Genomic DNA, 16,043 nt, shown 5'->3' with positions numbered 1-16,043 from the left:
GCACATCTCCTTTGCCATTGGCTGTTATTTGTTTGCTTTAAAACGGACGGCGCAACCGAACACTAATATAAACAATTAATTTTTTTTTTAGATCTTGTACTATAACCCTTAGTGACACCTGTCTACGGTATAGTTTTGTTTTGAAGTGATCCATTTGTTGAACAGACCATAAGGTTAGCTGAGATTGATTAGCAGCTAACGCTAGCTGCACCAGGTAACCACAGGGAACGTTAACCTTAACACACCTCACATGTAGCAGCTTTGTGGATGAGTTACGGGGTGCAGTCGTTTTGAGAGACACATATACACTTTGCCTTGAAAGCAGCAGTTGACACGATTGGTGCATCTGCTTCTGTACTTCAATGGTGTGTTTACAAGATGACATTTATCGTTTCAGAACCTCTGCACACTGTTGTGATTGCATCTAGACAGCCTTCACCATGGAAGCAGAGGTTGGATTTCTACGTGATCAAGGTAAGGACAAATCAGAAAGGACACACTAGCAAGACGTCAGGTCCATCACAGTCATCCATTCCAAAGCCCTCCAATGGATGGATAACACCCTCCAATGGATGGATAACACCCTCCAATGGATGGATAACACCCTCGTACAGTCACAAGAAGCCATCGTCACCATTTCATCATACATGTTTTGATTTTGACTTTCACGCAGACTACATTGTAGATCATGTGTTTTTATGTAATGCCAATATAACACACTATTAGACCCACATGGGCATTATTTTAACCACTATTATTCATCATTAATCTGGGTCAGTTTAAGGAATTATGCAGTGACTTGTATTACATTACATTACATTACAGTCATTTAGCAGACGCTTTTCTCCAAAGCGACTTACAGTCAGTAGTATGTTACATATCATTCACCCATTCACACACTGATGACAGGCTACCATCAAGGTGCCACCATCAGACTCTAACTAACATTCATCATCCAGTCCACACCGATGGCCTACAGGAGCAACTTGGGGTTAAGTGTCTTGCCCAAGGACACATCGACTGCCGAAGCCGGGTATCGAACCACCGACCCTCTGATTGGAGAACTACCTTGCTCTCCACTACGCCGCAGCCGCCCCATATTAGACTGCTATAGAGTTTTAAATTGTGTTGATATTAGTGCACGTACAGCTCACAAAGGCTACTAATGGCATATATTCTGTAAAAACTTCCAAAAGTTTCAAAATGAGCCTCACATGAAGGGTAACATGCTTCTGTAATTGGATGTCACAGCCCAGCGCACTCATATGGCACAAGGAGTGCTTTATCAGGGCTGTTGTTCTGCACTCTTAATTGGTAAATTGCTTATGAGTGCCTGAACCAGGAATGGCTAGATCTAGGATTTATTGTGCATTCCGATAAAAAACACTCACAATAAGTTTATCATGGTGAATTTCAATTATTGAGATAATCGTAAACCACGTCAAATGACTGACTTGAGCTGTCGAAAAAAGGGAAAAATAGAGCCTAATTTAAAAAGTACATGTAGAAATAACAGACTCACACATTGTTGTTATTTAAGACAATCTAAACGACTAAGGTTACAAAAAATATTTATCCTTTTATTCATACAGGGTGACCTTATGATTTATGATCACCTTATTCAAGATTTTTTAATTGTTTTTTACTAAACTATGAAGCAATTCAAATGTGTGTTTCTTAACAAAATATAAGGTTAAGTGATTGTAGTATCTTTCAGTGCTATTATAAGAATTGTAAGCATAGTTTGATGATTATCGGGATAATTGTTACGTAAATTGTGACATGAATTCTCAAAAAAAAGAATTATGCATCCAGGACCAGTTTTTGATATTGCTTTGTTTATTTAATGTTATTCAAGATATCCATGACTGACAAATCCAAGGAAGCTCATGAACAATATGACATTTTCTGATGAAATGCTTTTACACTACTGCCTTGAATTAGGACGTTTATGTTTATTTATTTATCCTGCCTTTCAGAGTAGGGAGTCAGTCCTATCTTACCTAAAATGTAATAGATCTCTATCCATCTACCACATTTGCTATCTTCTCACATATGTGTACTTGTCACTCAATCATGGCCTCTGTCTAATTTCCACTCCTATTTTTTATATTTAGCACAACTCTGAACTGCAATTAAAATCTAGCCTAAGCTGTGACTGACTGCTCTCAGCAAAACTGGGCATAACTGGCAGTGTACCTGCCAGCAAACACATCCAACCGTTGCTGGATATTGTATACCGTTTTCAAATAGCCCAGTTTTGTGGAGAAATGTGCAGCTCCGAATAGTGGAGCAACATGAGGGTGTGTTCTTGACCGTGTGTATGTGTGTGTCTGTTTGTATGTATGTGTGTTTGCGTGTGTGTGTGCACGTGTGTGTGTGTCTTTGCTTGTTTGTTTTCAGTCCACAGACTAAATTCTGCCCTCAGCCAATATCAGTATGGACAGCACACTCAGTCCACACCATCTCAGGTAACTATTAAAACTGAACAAGTTTTGGCTCATTATTTGGTTTCTTCAGTGAACAACTTGTATTCAAATGACTTTGACTTTGTTAGGAAATTATTTGAAAAGATAAACCATATACATATGTGAATTTTGAATAATGAGGAGTATTACAAATAGGTAATTACAAATGGAAACTCCATGATGCTATCTCTCAACTCTTGCATCTCTGCCCATCAGGCTGATGAGGCAAGACGGTCAGAGTCTCCTTCACCCTGGATCTCAGATAGAAGGTCAGGCCCAATAAAAGTCTTTCTTGTGTGACAGTCAACGTATTCTTGTTCTAAGTCAGAGTTATGAAGACAACAACCGTCTGTGGCATAATTATCCATCTGTGTTACAGTATAATGGCTCCTCTGATAGCAGAGTATGATCGGCACATGGAAGAAATGACCGAACAGCTGCAGAGATACCAGGTGAAAAAAAACACTGAAACAAGGACACACAAATTCAATTCATACAGTGAAATGAATTATTGTACAAACGTATCAAATGTTTGGATTTAATCTGTGGGAATATTATAAATATACTGTTGATATATACTACTATTAAGGTAATGGGATTAATACATATAGCTCTTGAAACATCCTTAATTGAGTAGTAGAAAGCTCAAAACTATAATTTATGGAGCTGGGTGACCTCTTGGTCTGACCCCTCCTAGCATCCTAGATCTGAGTTTGTTTTAATGAGTAATATATATACTTTTAGGGATGCACCCGATTCTGAATACATAATTCGTGAAAGAAAAAAGAAATGGATGGAAACAGATTCTTTTGGGAGGAAATATGCCATGATTGATACATCTGTGCATCATAATGTTACCTCAAATCCATTCATATCATGTGGCCACAAGATAAACATAAACTTGTTTCTGGTGGCAACATTTGCATTTCAATAACTAGTTATTTCATTGATGAAAAGTGATTGCTATATTCTGTCTCCCCCAGCCCCAACAATTTGCTGTAAAAATTATTTCATATATGTTTATTTCTACATTGACAACTGTTAATATTTATTCCGTTAACAAAGCAGGTAGGATCCTATTCCACTAACTCGTGCATCTTAACGATTCCACTAGGAATAGCATTTCTAAAAGTTTGACATTCTTTATAAATGACCGGAAAGATTTTAAATCTTAGATATATCTCATTGCTGAAAAGTTGAGCTCTGTTGTTTTGTAAGTCTATAAGTCTTATTTCATTATTTTGAATAAAGCATAGTTTTGTTTCATTATAATAACAAAGTACAGTAATATAAATTTTAAGCCTCCTATTTTTCCAAAAGTATTTTGACGAATGAAGTATCAAAAAGGATTCCGAAGTTTCAAATATGTTTTTTACCATTTTAATTTGAAATTTCACAGTATCTATATGCCACCTCCACCCATCTGACCTGCTACATCTCCATTTTTGAATAATGTTTTTTATTTTTACAAATTAAATTAATAAGGTCTTATTCATTTCTTTACAGAGGGATTTTGGGATAAAAAGAGAGAGGGTAGGGGTAAACAAACCTAGAGAAACCATCTGCATAACAAGGACAAATCCTTTCGAAGCCACATATTGAATAGATTTTTAGTTTTTTGTATTTTGAGTTTGGAATTATATTCATGCGTTCATTAAGACTTTTAGAGTTATCATTTTGAAGGTATTTAATACTTTTTTAAACTGTTATATTGCATATTTCCTCAGTCTTGTACTGACAAAATATTTTATAATTTGAACCATTGATTCTTAAGCTTGATGCTGGAGAGAAGGACTTTTACAGCTTAGTTATTCTGATCTACCTCCCAAAAATTCTTGGACCTTGAAAATGATAGCAACTACAATAAAAATAAACAGAGAACTTTGACAACCTTGGTTGAATGATCTGCAAACTGAGAATTTTTGGTGGTATTTGGAAATGGCATGACACAGCAAGAGCCTTCTTCATAGACTGTTCTAACAATGGTGATGAATGTCTTACCAAAGCCAAAAGTTTGACCTTAATATGAACTGATACTGCGCTTTTTCGAATGCCTTATGAAAATCCCAAAACAGAGCTAGAACATGTAAATCTACATATTCAGAGTAATCTATTAGTTCATGAATAAGCTTGATATAACGCTTGATTAGCCATGAAGCCAGTTTGAATTTCATTTATGATTTCACTTTAACTTTTCTTTTCTTAAGCATCTCAGATTAGTGAGAGTATTTCATAGGCCATATTTAGTTATGTTATTGGTCTCTAAATATCGATCAAAAGATCATCTTTATCTGGTTTGGGGAGCAGTGTTCTAATACCCTTTAATTGTTGATGTAATTTCTTAATTTTTGATACATTCTTTTAATATTTTGAAAAGCGAGTTTCAATTATGTTGCAAATACATACAGTATATGAAATCATTAGTCAGACCATCCGTTCATGGAGATTTTCCTGTTTTCATTTTGTTAACAGCATCAAGCATTTTTTAGGTTTTGAGGTCTAATTTAAATTCAATGCCTGGTGTGGCAGCTAGATTTCTTTCAAACTCTGCAACCTATACGCCAGAATGAAGCTGTGAAGTTGTGTTTTTTTCTGTATGTGTTTATTAAAAAAACAAAAAAAAAATTGAAATATTGAAACAGAGACAATTTACCTTATATTTAATATCCATCTGTTTAAGATGTAACATGCTGTTTATATCAGCAATGAGCTTCATGGAAATTCAGTTTCCAGTTGTTTCAGCGTCCCCCAGTTAAAGTGGGATGGAGGTGGGACAGTTCGTCAAGCGTAGTAGGGATGAAAGAGTGTGAGGATATGGTAATATATTTCATGAATAATAATATGTCGGTATTAAATCAATTTGATTCTTTGAAGGCGCAAAAAAATTGCTTCGCCATGCATATTCGGTTTAACAATACAACATCTGCCAGAGTGAATGCAACTTTGGGTAAAAAAACTATGCCCACGTCCGTTCTGCCATCTGAATACAGATACTGAGACGGATCATTTCTTTGGTTGAACAGATACAGAAACCGTGTCTGTACACCTCTTACATTTAATCTAAAAAACAGTAATTGTTGATCATGTTTTAGTCATGCATTACGTTCAAATGTGCTAAGTAACTAATTAATAACACAGTGTTTGTCTACTTGTTTAAATCAACAGGGGCAGATGTCAGACGTCAAAGTGAAGTTGGAGAGGGTCGTCAAGGAAAACGAAAGGTAGAAAAAGTTCTACTGTTTTTTTAAAGTATAGAGTCGATGCAAAAGAGAATGCCCCCCCCAAAAAACAGTTAAAAGTAAGGTAGTAGAAGAAGTAGAGTAGTAATGTAAGCTTAGTTCTTACTTCTTTCTTTGTTGATAATCAAGACATCTTGACCATTCACGCACAGTCAAATAAAGTGTGCCTGGTCGGCTGCAATTAAGGTTGTGGTATTTTATTTGAAATCAAGAACTATCTCTTATATCATATTTTTTTAATAAATCACGCTTTGCCAGGCTACATGCAGAGCTCAGGGAGTCTGTTGAGAAGCAGCTTCACGCCCTGCCGGTGGCTTCAGGAGTGGAGGGCAGCACGCTGGAGGAGGAAGCAGTCACCAGAAACCTCCAAGAGCAGGTCCAGCTGTGTGAACAGGTCCGCATATGTCTATGGCTAAAGATTTATGTAGATTAGTTTACTGTCTTACTGGAAGTTAGACGAGAAGAACAATGTGACTACGTTTTTAATCTCTGTGCATTAAGTTGTTCTTTCAAGTTGTGTTAAAAACAAGACTATGTAACTGTGTAACTACTGTTGGGCATTTAGCTTAAATACTAAACTAATGCTTCAGTAGCACAAGTGGAGGGGGTCAGCGAAGTGACCCATGAGTTATTCAGCCGTATTTACCTTAAGTTTAGTCATACCCAGTCAAAGTAAGGCTGTAGTAGCAAAACCCCTAAATGCATTGATATTCAACTTTTAATTTGTAAAACCAAGAATGTGATATTACTTCTTTCAAAAGTGACCGTCTCGCTTTAAATGAATAAGTTAATCTTGCTTGGTATAACAACTGGAAGCATCCTAGCGCTGTCGAAGGTGCTTCCCGACAACTTTAAACTGTCATATTTACATGTTGCTTCTTGTGTTTTTTTACATGCGCGGCAACAAAAAACAACAAATAATGGTTTATTGAGTAGTTGACTGAAGCTTTGGAGTTGTTAACTGCCAACAGCAACAACAACAGCAGTTGGTTCCAGTGGCTCCACACTGCACGGCGCTTTAATTTAGTGATGACTCGCTTGCTGACAAGATACAACTTAAAAAGAAGACCATTTTGGAGCAGCTCTTTTTTACTCTAGCTGTTTTCAATGCTGTTAGTGTCTGTTCTACACTATGCTCATCATGTCCTGATTAAGTCCGTGAATGCACTTACATGGATGCTACTCGTAGCAAGTTAGCAATCCTTTTTTCGACGTGCCTTAATGCCTCTGAGTGTGTATAAACGTCTGTGTATATTTGTTTTGTGTAATTGCTTAGGAGCGGTTACAGGCCATGGAGCTGTGGCAGACAACCGCCCAGGAGCTGGACCTCCTCCAGCAGACCTACCAGAAGACCATCTCTGACGGACAGATCCACGATACTCAGAGGCAGCAGCTCAAGGTTCAGCATTTCCGCATAAGCATGCAAGCCTTTTGCCACTAGATGGAGCAATTATCATACAAATGAGGTTAATTAGAGCAGCTTGGTCTCAGTTAATGCTTGATATAAGCATGAGTTAATTACAAGCAGTTAACTTTTATTGAGTGCCTCTTTTTTTGCCCGTCACAGGATCAGCTTGTTCAGTTCCAGCAGCACACACACAAACTTCAAGTGGCCAATCAGAAACTGGAATCAGTAAGTGATGGTTAATTAAAAGCGTGTTAAATTATGGTCTCCTAATTAGCCATGGGATCGAAATGCTGCGCACTTCCAAATGAACCCTGCTCTAATAATGAATCTTGTAACTAAGTGAATCGGGTTTCCAAATCACTCTGGTAGTTATCCCGAACGGTCTTGTTACATAACGGACTGTCCACTCGCTTGGTAATCCTCTAACTACCACCACCTACTGTATTGCATTAGTCTCTCGGTCTGGCTTTCTCTCTTACCCACAGTTACATATAAATACACTCAGAGACACTGTTTAGTTTTTTTATTTGACAGTTATTGGAGATTAAGACGTATAGCATGTTGTGCATATATTTATTTACTTACACTACCCATGAACACACATACACATGCAGGCCTTGTGCTTTCTTAGGACAAACTACAATGTGTGAGGAGAGGGTAATACGATATCCCTCTGATGCATTTTTAATGAGAGGGCAAGCCCTGGGCTTTCCCATCTCTGACTCCCCAGACATGCAGCTTTTTTCAATAGAGCGATTCATCTGTAGCCGTGAATGACCACTAGAATCTCCTCTGGGTTTGCTCAAAAAAATGACCTAAACAGTTTCAAGCTATATGTTTTTGGTGAAAGTGTTTTTTTGGGATAAAGTTTAAGGCATGTGTTTGGAGTCATGCCACACAAATGGCAGTCTTGTCTTTCTTGCCACACACAGACTAACCAGCAGCTCCTGAAGACGGTGACGGAGCAGAGCACGGAGATGGAGGATCTACACAGCCAGCTCAGGTAGCTAAATACATTAGATATTCAAAATGACTGCCGCCAGCTGTCTTGCTGTGTGAGGTAACTTTGACCCTTTTGAAAACAATTACCCACATCAGTTGTGGACTTTAAATACCACAGGCTGCACCAGTGGAAATAATAACTGCAGGAAATATGGGTAAATGCAGGATGCACATCTAGTTAGTTTTGTGTGAGAGAGTCTCAAAGCTTTTTGTGGCAAAGATTGATATCACTCTCATGTCTGCAATTTAATATGAAGCTACAGCGAGCATCCTGTTAAAAAACGGAAAAAAGCTAGCAAGGCCCCGTTTTTAAATCCACTTTGAACACCTCCAATGATCACAAGTTAACACATTTCATCTCCTTTGCTTAATCTAAGAAGAAGGGGGATTCGTATTTCCAAAACATTTCCAAGTTGTTTTGTTAGAAACAAATAACGTATACTATATATTCTCTAAATGCAAGATGGCAGTCAGGTTTCTATGTTGTTATACACTTGAACTCTCTTCACTCTGTCCTCCTGGTGTAGGCAGGCCAAGGCTGAGCTGAGGACTGCCACAGCCAGAGTGGATGAGATGACCAAATTGCTGCAAAATGTCCAGGACCAGATGCAGAGACGGGTGAGAGAAGATAAAGAAAAATGTACAGAATTAAAATATATTGCACAAGAAAATAGTTTGTCCACAAAATGGGAGTGAAGAAATATTTGATCAGGAATCTTAAAGGGGAAAACCACCTAAATTAATAATTCCAGTATGTTATTTCCAGGGCCTAGAAAAGTTAAATCAATACAAAGGGAAAATGTACCTGAATACTCAGAGAACTCCCCCGGGTGCATTCAGTGTCATCTATAACATCTTTCCCAATTCACTGTCTGTGTAGCTATCTTGGACTATGCTTTATGACATAACAAATTACATTTTTTGCACTCTAGTTTGGGGGTTTTGGAGAGAGTTGTTATTTTTGGATTGTCTTAGACATGTTAGATTTTTTAAATGGCCGTAGTTTCCCCTTTAAGACTGAATACCTTATGAAGTCGTTCTGACACTAAAAGGAGTTGATTCTGTTTCTTAATCTAAATAAAGGTTGTGGGATTTTCACTTTAGTCTGTAGTGGCCATCGATTGTCATTATTTGGGATTATTGAACAAAATGATTAATCCAGTTAATAAAGATAAAACGTGTGTGTGTGTGTGCGTGTGTGTGTGTGTGTGTGTGTGTGTGTGTGTGTGTGTGTGTGTGTGTGTGTGTGTGTGTGTGTGTGTGTGTGTGTGTGTGTGTGTGTGTGTGTGTGTGTGTGTGTGTGTGTGTGTGTGTAGGAGGAAGATGTGGCAGAGGCTCAGGGCCGAGAGGATGCATCAGACAGACGACTCCAACAGCTTCAGGCGGCCTTGAGCCAGCTAGAGGCCAGGTGAGCACAAAATGAACTGCTCCTTTGTCTGCAGTTTTCATTTTCTGTAGAAGAGTTTCAATAATTGAAATGTATGCACCATTGTGAAATTCCAATGAGGTGAGGAAATTGTATAAAATCTTACTAAAGTGTTGGGAATTTCAGCATATTTTACAAACGGCTCACTTTACATGATTAGACCACATTCTGTTTTTTTCCATTTGACTTGAAATATATAGCAGTAGCCAAAAAACAAAAAGCAATTTCATAAAAAAAAAAAACTATTGCTAAGCTTCTGGAAGCAGTGAGATGGCAGAATCTTTTGGGAAGTCATGGAGTTTTACATCAAAATGACAGTGCCGCAGAGCCAAGCAGTTCCCTCTCTTTTCCCCTGCTGCTGGTACTCACTCGTTTTTTCCTCCTCTGCCAGACTAAAAGCTGCATCTCACGAGGCTGAGGCAGTTCGCAGAGATCAAACTGTGTGGGAGAGAAAGGTCGGGGAACTCCAGGCACATTGTACCACCCTAGAAGAGGAGAAGTATGAAGCCCTGGCCAAAGTCAGAGAGAGTGTTCAGGTGGCTGAGGAGGCTGCATTGCAGAAGGACCAGGTGACTGCAGTCCCTGTCTGTCTCTTCCTTCCAGTCTCCATCTCTTCTCTGTTTTTAATCTTTTTCCCAGAGCGAGCCTACTCTCTCAATCTGTAAAGCTGCAAAATCCTTTGACAATCAGTTCAGCACTTCAGAATTTTGCCCACTGAAATGTGGAGCTGTGTCTGTCTTTATCCTCTCCCTTCAGGCCCTGTTAAGAGAGAAACAGAAGACAGAGGAGCTTGGGAAAACAAAGGAGGCCATCAAACAGTTAATCCAGGATGCTGCAGTCCGCACCAGAAAAGAGGTGAAATCACTGAGCGTCTGTCTGAGCTGTTTGGCTCTTTCTGTAGACATAGAAATAGTACTTAAACTTTTAAAATTTAAAAAGATAATCTCAGCTGTCTGGAATAGGCTCATTCCACTAAATGCCCTCGATTTAATTTGCCCTGTGTACGACTAAAATCTGTTTTTGAACAAACCAAATGTATTGCATCATTATTAAAAGCATTGGATGATGTCAAGATATTTGGTGCCAACTCTATACTTAAGTCCCCAAAGAGATTAATATCTGTAAAAACTACAGAAAGCCCAGAATTAGCCTAACATGGAGGCACAACCTCTAACTGCACTGATGTACTCAGCCAAAAGCAAAGCACTGCTACTTTCCCCTGCCTAACCTCAGTCAGAGACGTGGTGATTAATGCTCAATTAATGGGTCTTCTTCATCAAGCCCCTAAACTGTTTAATCCTGTTAATGAAGCCTAGTGTGACTGCAGCACTGGCTGTCATCTTAGTCTCTGACTGGCCTTCAACAAATGATGTTATTAAAGAGAGTAACTGTTGATGTGTTTGACTTTCTGTAAAAATTAGAGACCTTCCCTTGAATTAGGATATTTTCTTTTGGAGTTAGAGGTTGAGGTTAAACATTGCAGCCAAAACATGCAAGTTTTTACCTGTAATCTTCCATCCTTCACTTGAGATAATTATGTTAAATTAAGAATTAATCCAAAAACTGCTAACATTGGTTGTCCGACCTCAGACATACCTGAAGATTTAAGTACCACTCAGGCAGCTATGCAGGAGGGTTTGAGTTTCCCAAAATAAAGGTGTTTCCTGACTTATCCATTATTCAGCTTGCTTGGAACATTGACCATGGTGGTACCACAAAAAAACCATCTTGCACAACTTTTGTTAATGGAAAACCAAAACGGAACTCGTTAAGTTGAACTGTGCCGTAGCATGCAGTGAAAATGCAGCATTAGTATCTTGTGCACACACATGAAAGCCTGTGCATGTGGATGAAGGAGACACAAGCTGCAGATGATTTCATGCTATTCCACTGATGGGACAGCTGATGAATGTAATGTGCCAAGAAATGCAGCATCATATCAACAACGGCAAGGAAATATGTAGCAAGCAAACATGTATGTAAACAATGAAGGTTAATGTGAATGAAGGTGTCAAAAAGTTTCTCTGCAAATGTTTTATGAGCAATTAAATGCGCTCAACATAACTTAATTATGTGTCAAAGATACACGCAAAGTGACTGGGTGAAAAATGTAAAGCTTACCTATAAAGATGCCATGTTGAGTTTTCTTTTAAAGAAAAATGTGTATGAGAACAAATTCAAGGCTCACTCTTAAAAACAGTGCTACTAAGCGGAAAAAAATTGGCGGGATACCTTTTTTATGTAGTTATTATTTTTTATTTATTTTACCTCCTGAGAGATGTATTGTTGCCTAAGAATAAAACTTAAAGGAACATTGTGAAGCATTTAAGGGGGGGGTCTATATTCAGAAATGGAATATAATATTAATTATAATATTAATTATAATGTTTTCTTCATTGTATAATAATCACCCGAAATAAGAATTATTGTGTTTTCATTATCTTAGAATGAGCCGTTTATATCTACATATGCAGCAGGTCTTCGTCACAGAGCCAGCTGCCATGTTTCTACAGTAGCCCTAAACTGACTGATTTTTCCATTGCCCCAGAGCTTTGGTGTTAAAGGCAAATGCTTAATTGATACAATGGGAAATATCATTCCTAAAAAAATAGATCCACGCAAGACAACCCTCAGCCTCAGTGCTGTTGACTAGTCTTGTCCAGGTAATTTTTTAATCATTTGAATGTGCTGACCAAAGGTTAAAAAAGCAAAAATGCAAGAGCCAAGTTAAGTACCCAACTCAAGTATTTTTTTTTTCTATCTAATAAAAGTTACTGTCTATCGGATAGAATTCCATTCGATCACACTCCCCAGATCCCAGTAGTCATTGACCATTTTGGAAATGTGTTACTTTATCATTAACAGGTGGATAATGTGCGAAAGCAGTGCAACGTTCAAATCCACCGTATGGCCGAGGAGCTGTCTGCATTGCAGCTGGTAAGAACCTGGCCTGTTTCGGACAAATCCCTTTCAACATTACATTAAATCCTTTTTTCAATCTCCACCTGCCTGCTCATGTGTTTGTTTTTTTCTTTCCGACTCTCATTGTTCTCTCTTTCCACCTCTCTCCAGGAGTGTGCAGATAAAGAGTCTCAGATTGCAAAGTCCCTGCGAGAGAGAAAAGCTGTAGAGGAGGAGCTCGAGAAGGTATCTGTTAAAGTATCAGTGAAACCATAGGGAAGAAGCTGTTAAAGTAAGCTCTGGATTTCTGATGTGATCATTGCAGGATTGTAAAATATTTTTTGTTTTAGGTTTATAAGGAGGGCAGGGCCGAGCCAGAGTACAGGAAGATGGACGCCCTTCACCAGAGGTGTCTAGATGCAGAGAGGATGAAGGAAGACGTGAGCCTCACTCTGCACAGCACACAGAACAAACTAAAAAAGATTGAGATGGAGTAAGTGTAACTTAGCATTGTATGTTTGCTATCTACGAGTTCAAACTCAAAATATTCTTGTAAGAATTTTAAACACTTTACATTTACTCTCACATCCTCTCAACACTCATAGCAGCAGGGGGAAGTGCCCATGTGGCCGCCAATAGTTATGGTCCTTTAATAAAATAAGCTTTTGGCCTCCTATGCCTTTCTCACTGCTTCCTTTCGGGATCTGTCTGTTTTTGTGTAGCTACACTGAGGAGCTGTTAAGGTGCCAGGAGGAAGTGCGGCGGTTACAGGGCTCTCTGGCTGCAGCCCGGGACGACTGTGTCGGTGTAAGCGAGGAGCGGCTCCAGCTGCAACAGGAGAACTTGCAGGTCCGCAAGGAAATGGATGAGCTGCGCAAAGCCACCTCGCTAGTCCAAAAGAAGGCCAAACAACAGGTAAACTATTTATAGATAGAAAATGAAAGAAATGGAGGAAGAGGGGCTCTTAGCACATGAAATTCAAGAAAAAACAAGTTTAAATAAGAGTTAAGTTGGATTTTACACTGACTGAGAAAGAAATACCACATACAGCCTCATTTCAAAACCACCAAACTATCCCTTTAAAAGGGCACTACATATATTACTGCAAGAAATATTTAGAAACTTTCAAAGAAGATGAAAGGATAAGTTAAAACCAGTAAAATACTGATAATATAATAATTGCTTCGCACACAAGTCATGCTTACATAGTGATCGGTGCTAATATTATGCAATAATAACACAAATAACATTTATTTTAATTAGATTCGACAAGATTGGGCATGTGTTTCTTTTTCATCAACTGAAAATATTTTGGACCAGCAAGGAGGCCTTATTCACCCCACCTCACTCTGCTGCCCTCCCTCCAGCTCTCACAGATGGAGCAGGAGTACAACCTGAAGGAGCAGGGACTTGATGCACGCGTGCAGGAGCTGGAGGAAATCAGCCAAAGCTCCAGAGCTGATCTGACGCGCCTCCTTACAGCACAGCAAAAAAGCACCCAGCGCTGGAAAGAAGAGGCCAAGAACCTTGTACAGGTCTTCGAGACGAAAATCACTGGCCTCAAGTAAGAACTTGTGAAGGTAGATTAACATTACTAAAGAAAGCAAAGAGAAGGATACAAAACATGCACTGAGAAAATTGCTTCGGGACTAAAATTTGCCAGTTAAAATCCTTAAAAAAAGAAAGGGAATATAATATGCCTACTCTAACAATATCTGTCAGTGTGGTGTTTCCTTGTGTAGCTAAATGTGAAGCAATGTGGTGCACAAAAAGGGTTGGCAGGCTGAGTGAAAGATTTCTTGTCAAATAAAACCCTGCAGAATTAAGTGTACGATGATACAAAACTAGTGGATTCCTGACAGACTGTGAAAACAACACTGTACTGATGCCAATATGTTTAAATGTACATTCATATTTACTACAAAAAATGCAATTCAATACTTCTGATACTGCCTAAGGATTGTTTATTTACGGTATCAGTTATATCACTAACACTGGTAAAGAGAAATTAACAGCTAAAGTGGAGCAACAAAGATTTCGATCACAGTTGAAACAAAAATTGACTTACCACTTGAAGTTGTTTTGCCCTCAGCGACAGCTGTACTACATTGAGATGTATTGGAAATATTGTACATGTTGAAACATTTGGAAAAAAAACATGTATAACTGTTATAAATGTTTGATCTCCTTGATAAAGTGGTTTATCTATTTTTATGTCTATTTCAGAGCAGAGCTGAATCGACAGAAGCAGCGTTCACAAGAGTTGGAGATGCAGCTTGAAACTTGCCATAACACTGTTGCTGAGGTTTGTGTAACACACACATGCACACAAACAACCACACAGCTTGATTTTCAGTACAGATGAGATCGGTGTAAAAGGGAGATGAAATGTTGAGCCATTCTGGTCTTATAAAAAGAAATGTAAGATGTTTGTCCTGCACTGTAGGACACCATCCTCTAGCTTTGTAACATTGTTCTCAGAAAAGCAGCTACAAGAGCTGCACTTAAGCTGTTGCATTTTACTAGAAGCCTTCAAAATTCAGCGTCAGTAGTACCAAGCAGCATCAAGCAGCGTTACAAAGACAGTAGGTTATTGTTTAAATTCATGGACTTCAACTGAATATCGGACTGTCATACATTTTCTGCATATATTTAAAATGATAAGTATTTAGGAGGGAAATAATGGGGATGAGAATGATGGGGGCTGTCAGAGACAGTATATATGTATAACAATGTGACGATTCACTCACAATTTCTACCTATTTATAGCTGTGGAGCCCAAATCTACTAACACCCTTAAAAAAGTATTATATGCTAATGGTTAGTGATAATCACACCATATGTCCCTTGGCACTTCAGTGCACAAAATACAAAAGCCTTTAATGTAGTGTCTTTTATTTGTTTGGCTTACAGAAATAACTATGGCTTGACTCCATGTAGCTCATTGTTATATATATATGTGTGTGTTTGTGCAGTGTGAGAGGCAGCTAGTAGAGTATCAAGAGAAGACGAGTCGTCTTCAGAGACGACTGACACAATCTGAACAAAAGGCAACTACTGCTACACAACAGGTACAGGTACTCTTGACTCTTACATGGAGAGATGTGAATTTTCCATTTTCTTATCTCATTGAATACTGTCATCATTAATCTATTATGCTTAATGTTTTCATATTTTCTGTTTACAGCTAAGTATGTTAACGTCACAGCGAAGGAAAACAGCCATGGTTGACCCTGAGACTTTTTAACAGCGACTGTCAAAGAAAAATGTAGCCATGTGTGTTGAGAGCTGTTTTTGTTATTTTGTATATGATATAAACATTTTGTTATCAACAATGGTGTTGTCTGTGATCTGGTTATTAGATGGTAACATGTTCTAATTTTAAGAACTATTGTGCCAAATTTGGTGAATTCTATTTATATAAGGATTGAATGTGTCTGATAAGATAAGATAAGATAAGATAAGATAAGATAATCCTTTATTAGTCCCGCAGCGGGGACATTTGCAGACTTACAACAGCATAGAGTAAAGTGCACACAAGAGACATAGTAGAAGACAAGCTAAAAATAAAAAATGAAAAATAAAATTATAAATAAGCA

General features: G+C 38.3%; 1 protein-coding gene across 1 annotated transcript; it reads left to right on the top strand.

Annotated features, from left to right (window-relative positions):
* Window positions 1-26: 26 nt before the first annotated feature.
* On the top strand, window positions 27-15,823 carry sclt1 (sodium channel and clathrin linker 1). The gene is made up of 22 exons (XM_054604543.1): window positions 27-214; window positions 398-474; window positions 2,404-2,471; window positions 2,685-2,737; window positions 2,848-2,920; window positions 5,634-5,689; window positions 5,966-6,101; window positions 6,984-7,106; window positions 7,275-7,340; window positions 8,048-8,118; window positions 8,645-8,735; window positions 9,434-9,525; window positions 9,935-10,112; window positions 10,300-10,398; window positions 12,409-12,480; window positions 12,616-12,690; window positions 12,795-12,937; window positions 13,167-13,359; window positions 13,812-14,008; window positions 14,671-14,749; window positions 15,420-15,515; window positions 15,632-15,823. Exons 2-22 carry the CDS (start codon window positions 441-443, stop codon window positions 15,689-15,691), a joined length of 2,055 nt encoding a protein of 684 aa, XP_054460518.1. The 5' UTR covers window positions 27-214; window positions 398-440; the 3' UTR covers window positions 15,692-15,823.
* Window positions 15,824-16,043: the final 220 nt, after the last annotated feature.

This window comes from Anoplopoma fimbria, chromosome 9 (assembly GCF_027596085.1).
Source record: "Anoplopoma fimbria isolate UVic2021 breed Golden Eagle Sablefish chromosome 9, Afim_UVic_2022, whole genome shotgun sequence".
NCBI lineage: Eukaryota > Metazoa > Chordata > Actinopteri > Perciformes > Anoplopomatidae > Anoplopoma > Anoplopoma fimbria.
This window is presented reverse-complemented; position numbering and strand designations above follow the sequence as displayed.

Coding starts and splice junctions, on each gene's coding strand:
- sclt1 (XM_054604543.1), top strand. CDS start 441: ATGGAAGCAGAGGTTGGATTTCTACGTGATCAAG. Junction 2,738..2,847: donor CCCTGGATCTCAGATAGAAG/GTCAGGCCCAAT, acceptor TCTGTGTTACAG/TATAATGGCTCCTCTGATAG. Junction 13,360..13,811: donor AAAAGAAGGCCAAACAACAG/GTAAACTATTTA, acceptor CCCTCCCTCCAG/CTCTCACAGATGGAGCAGGA.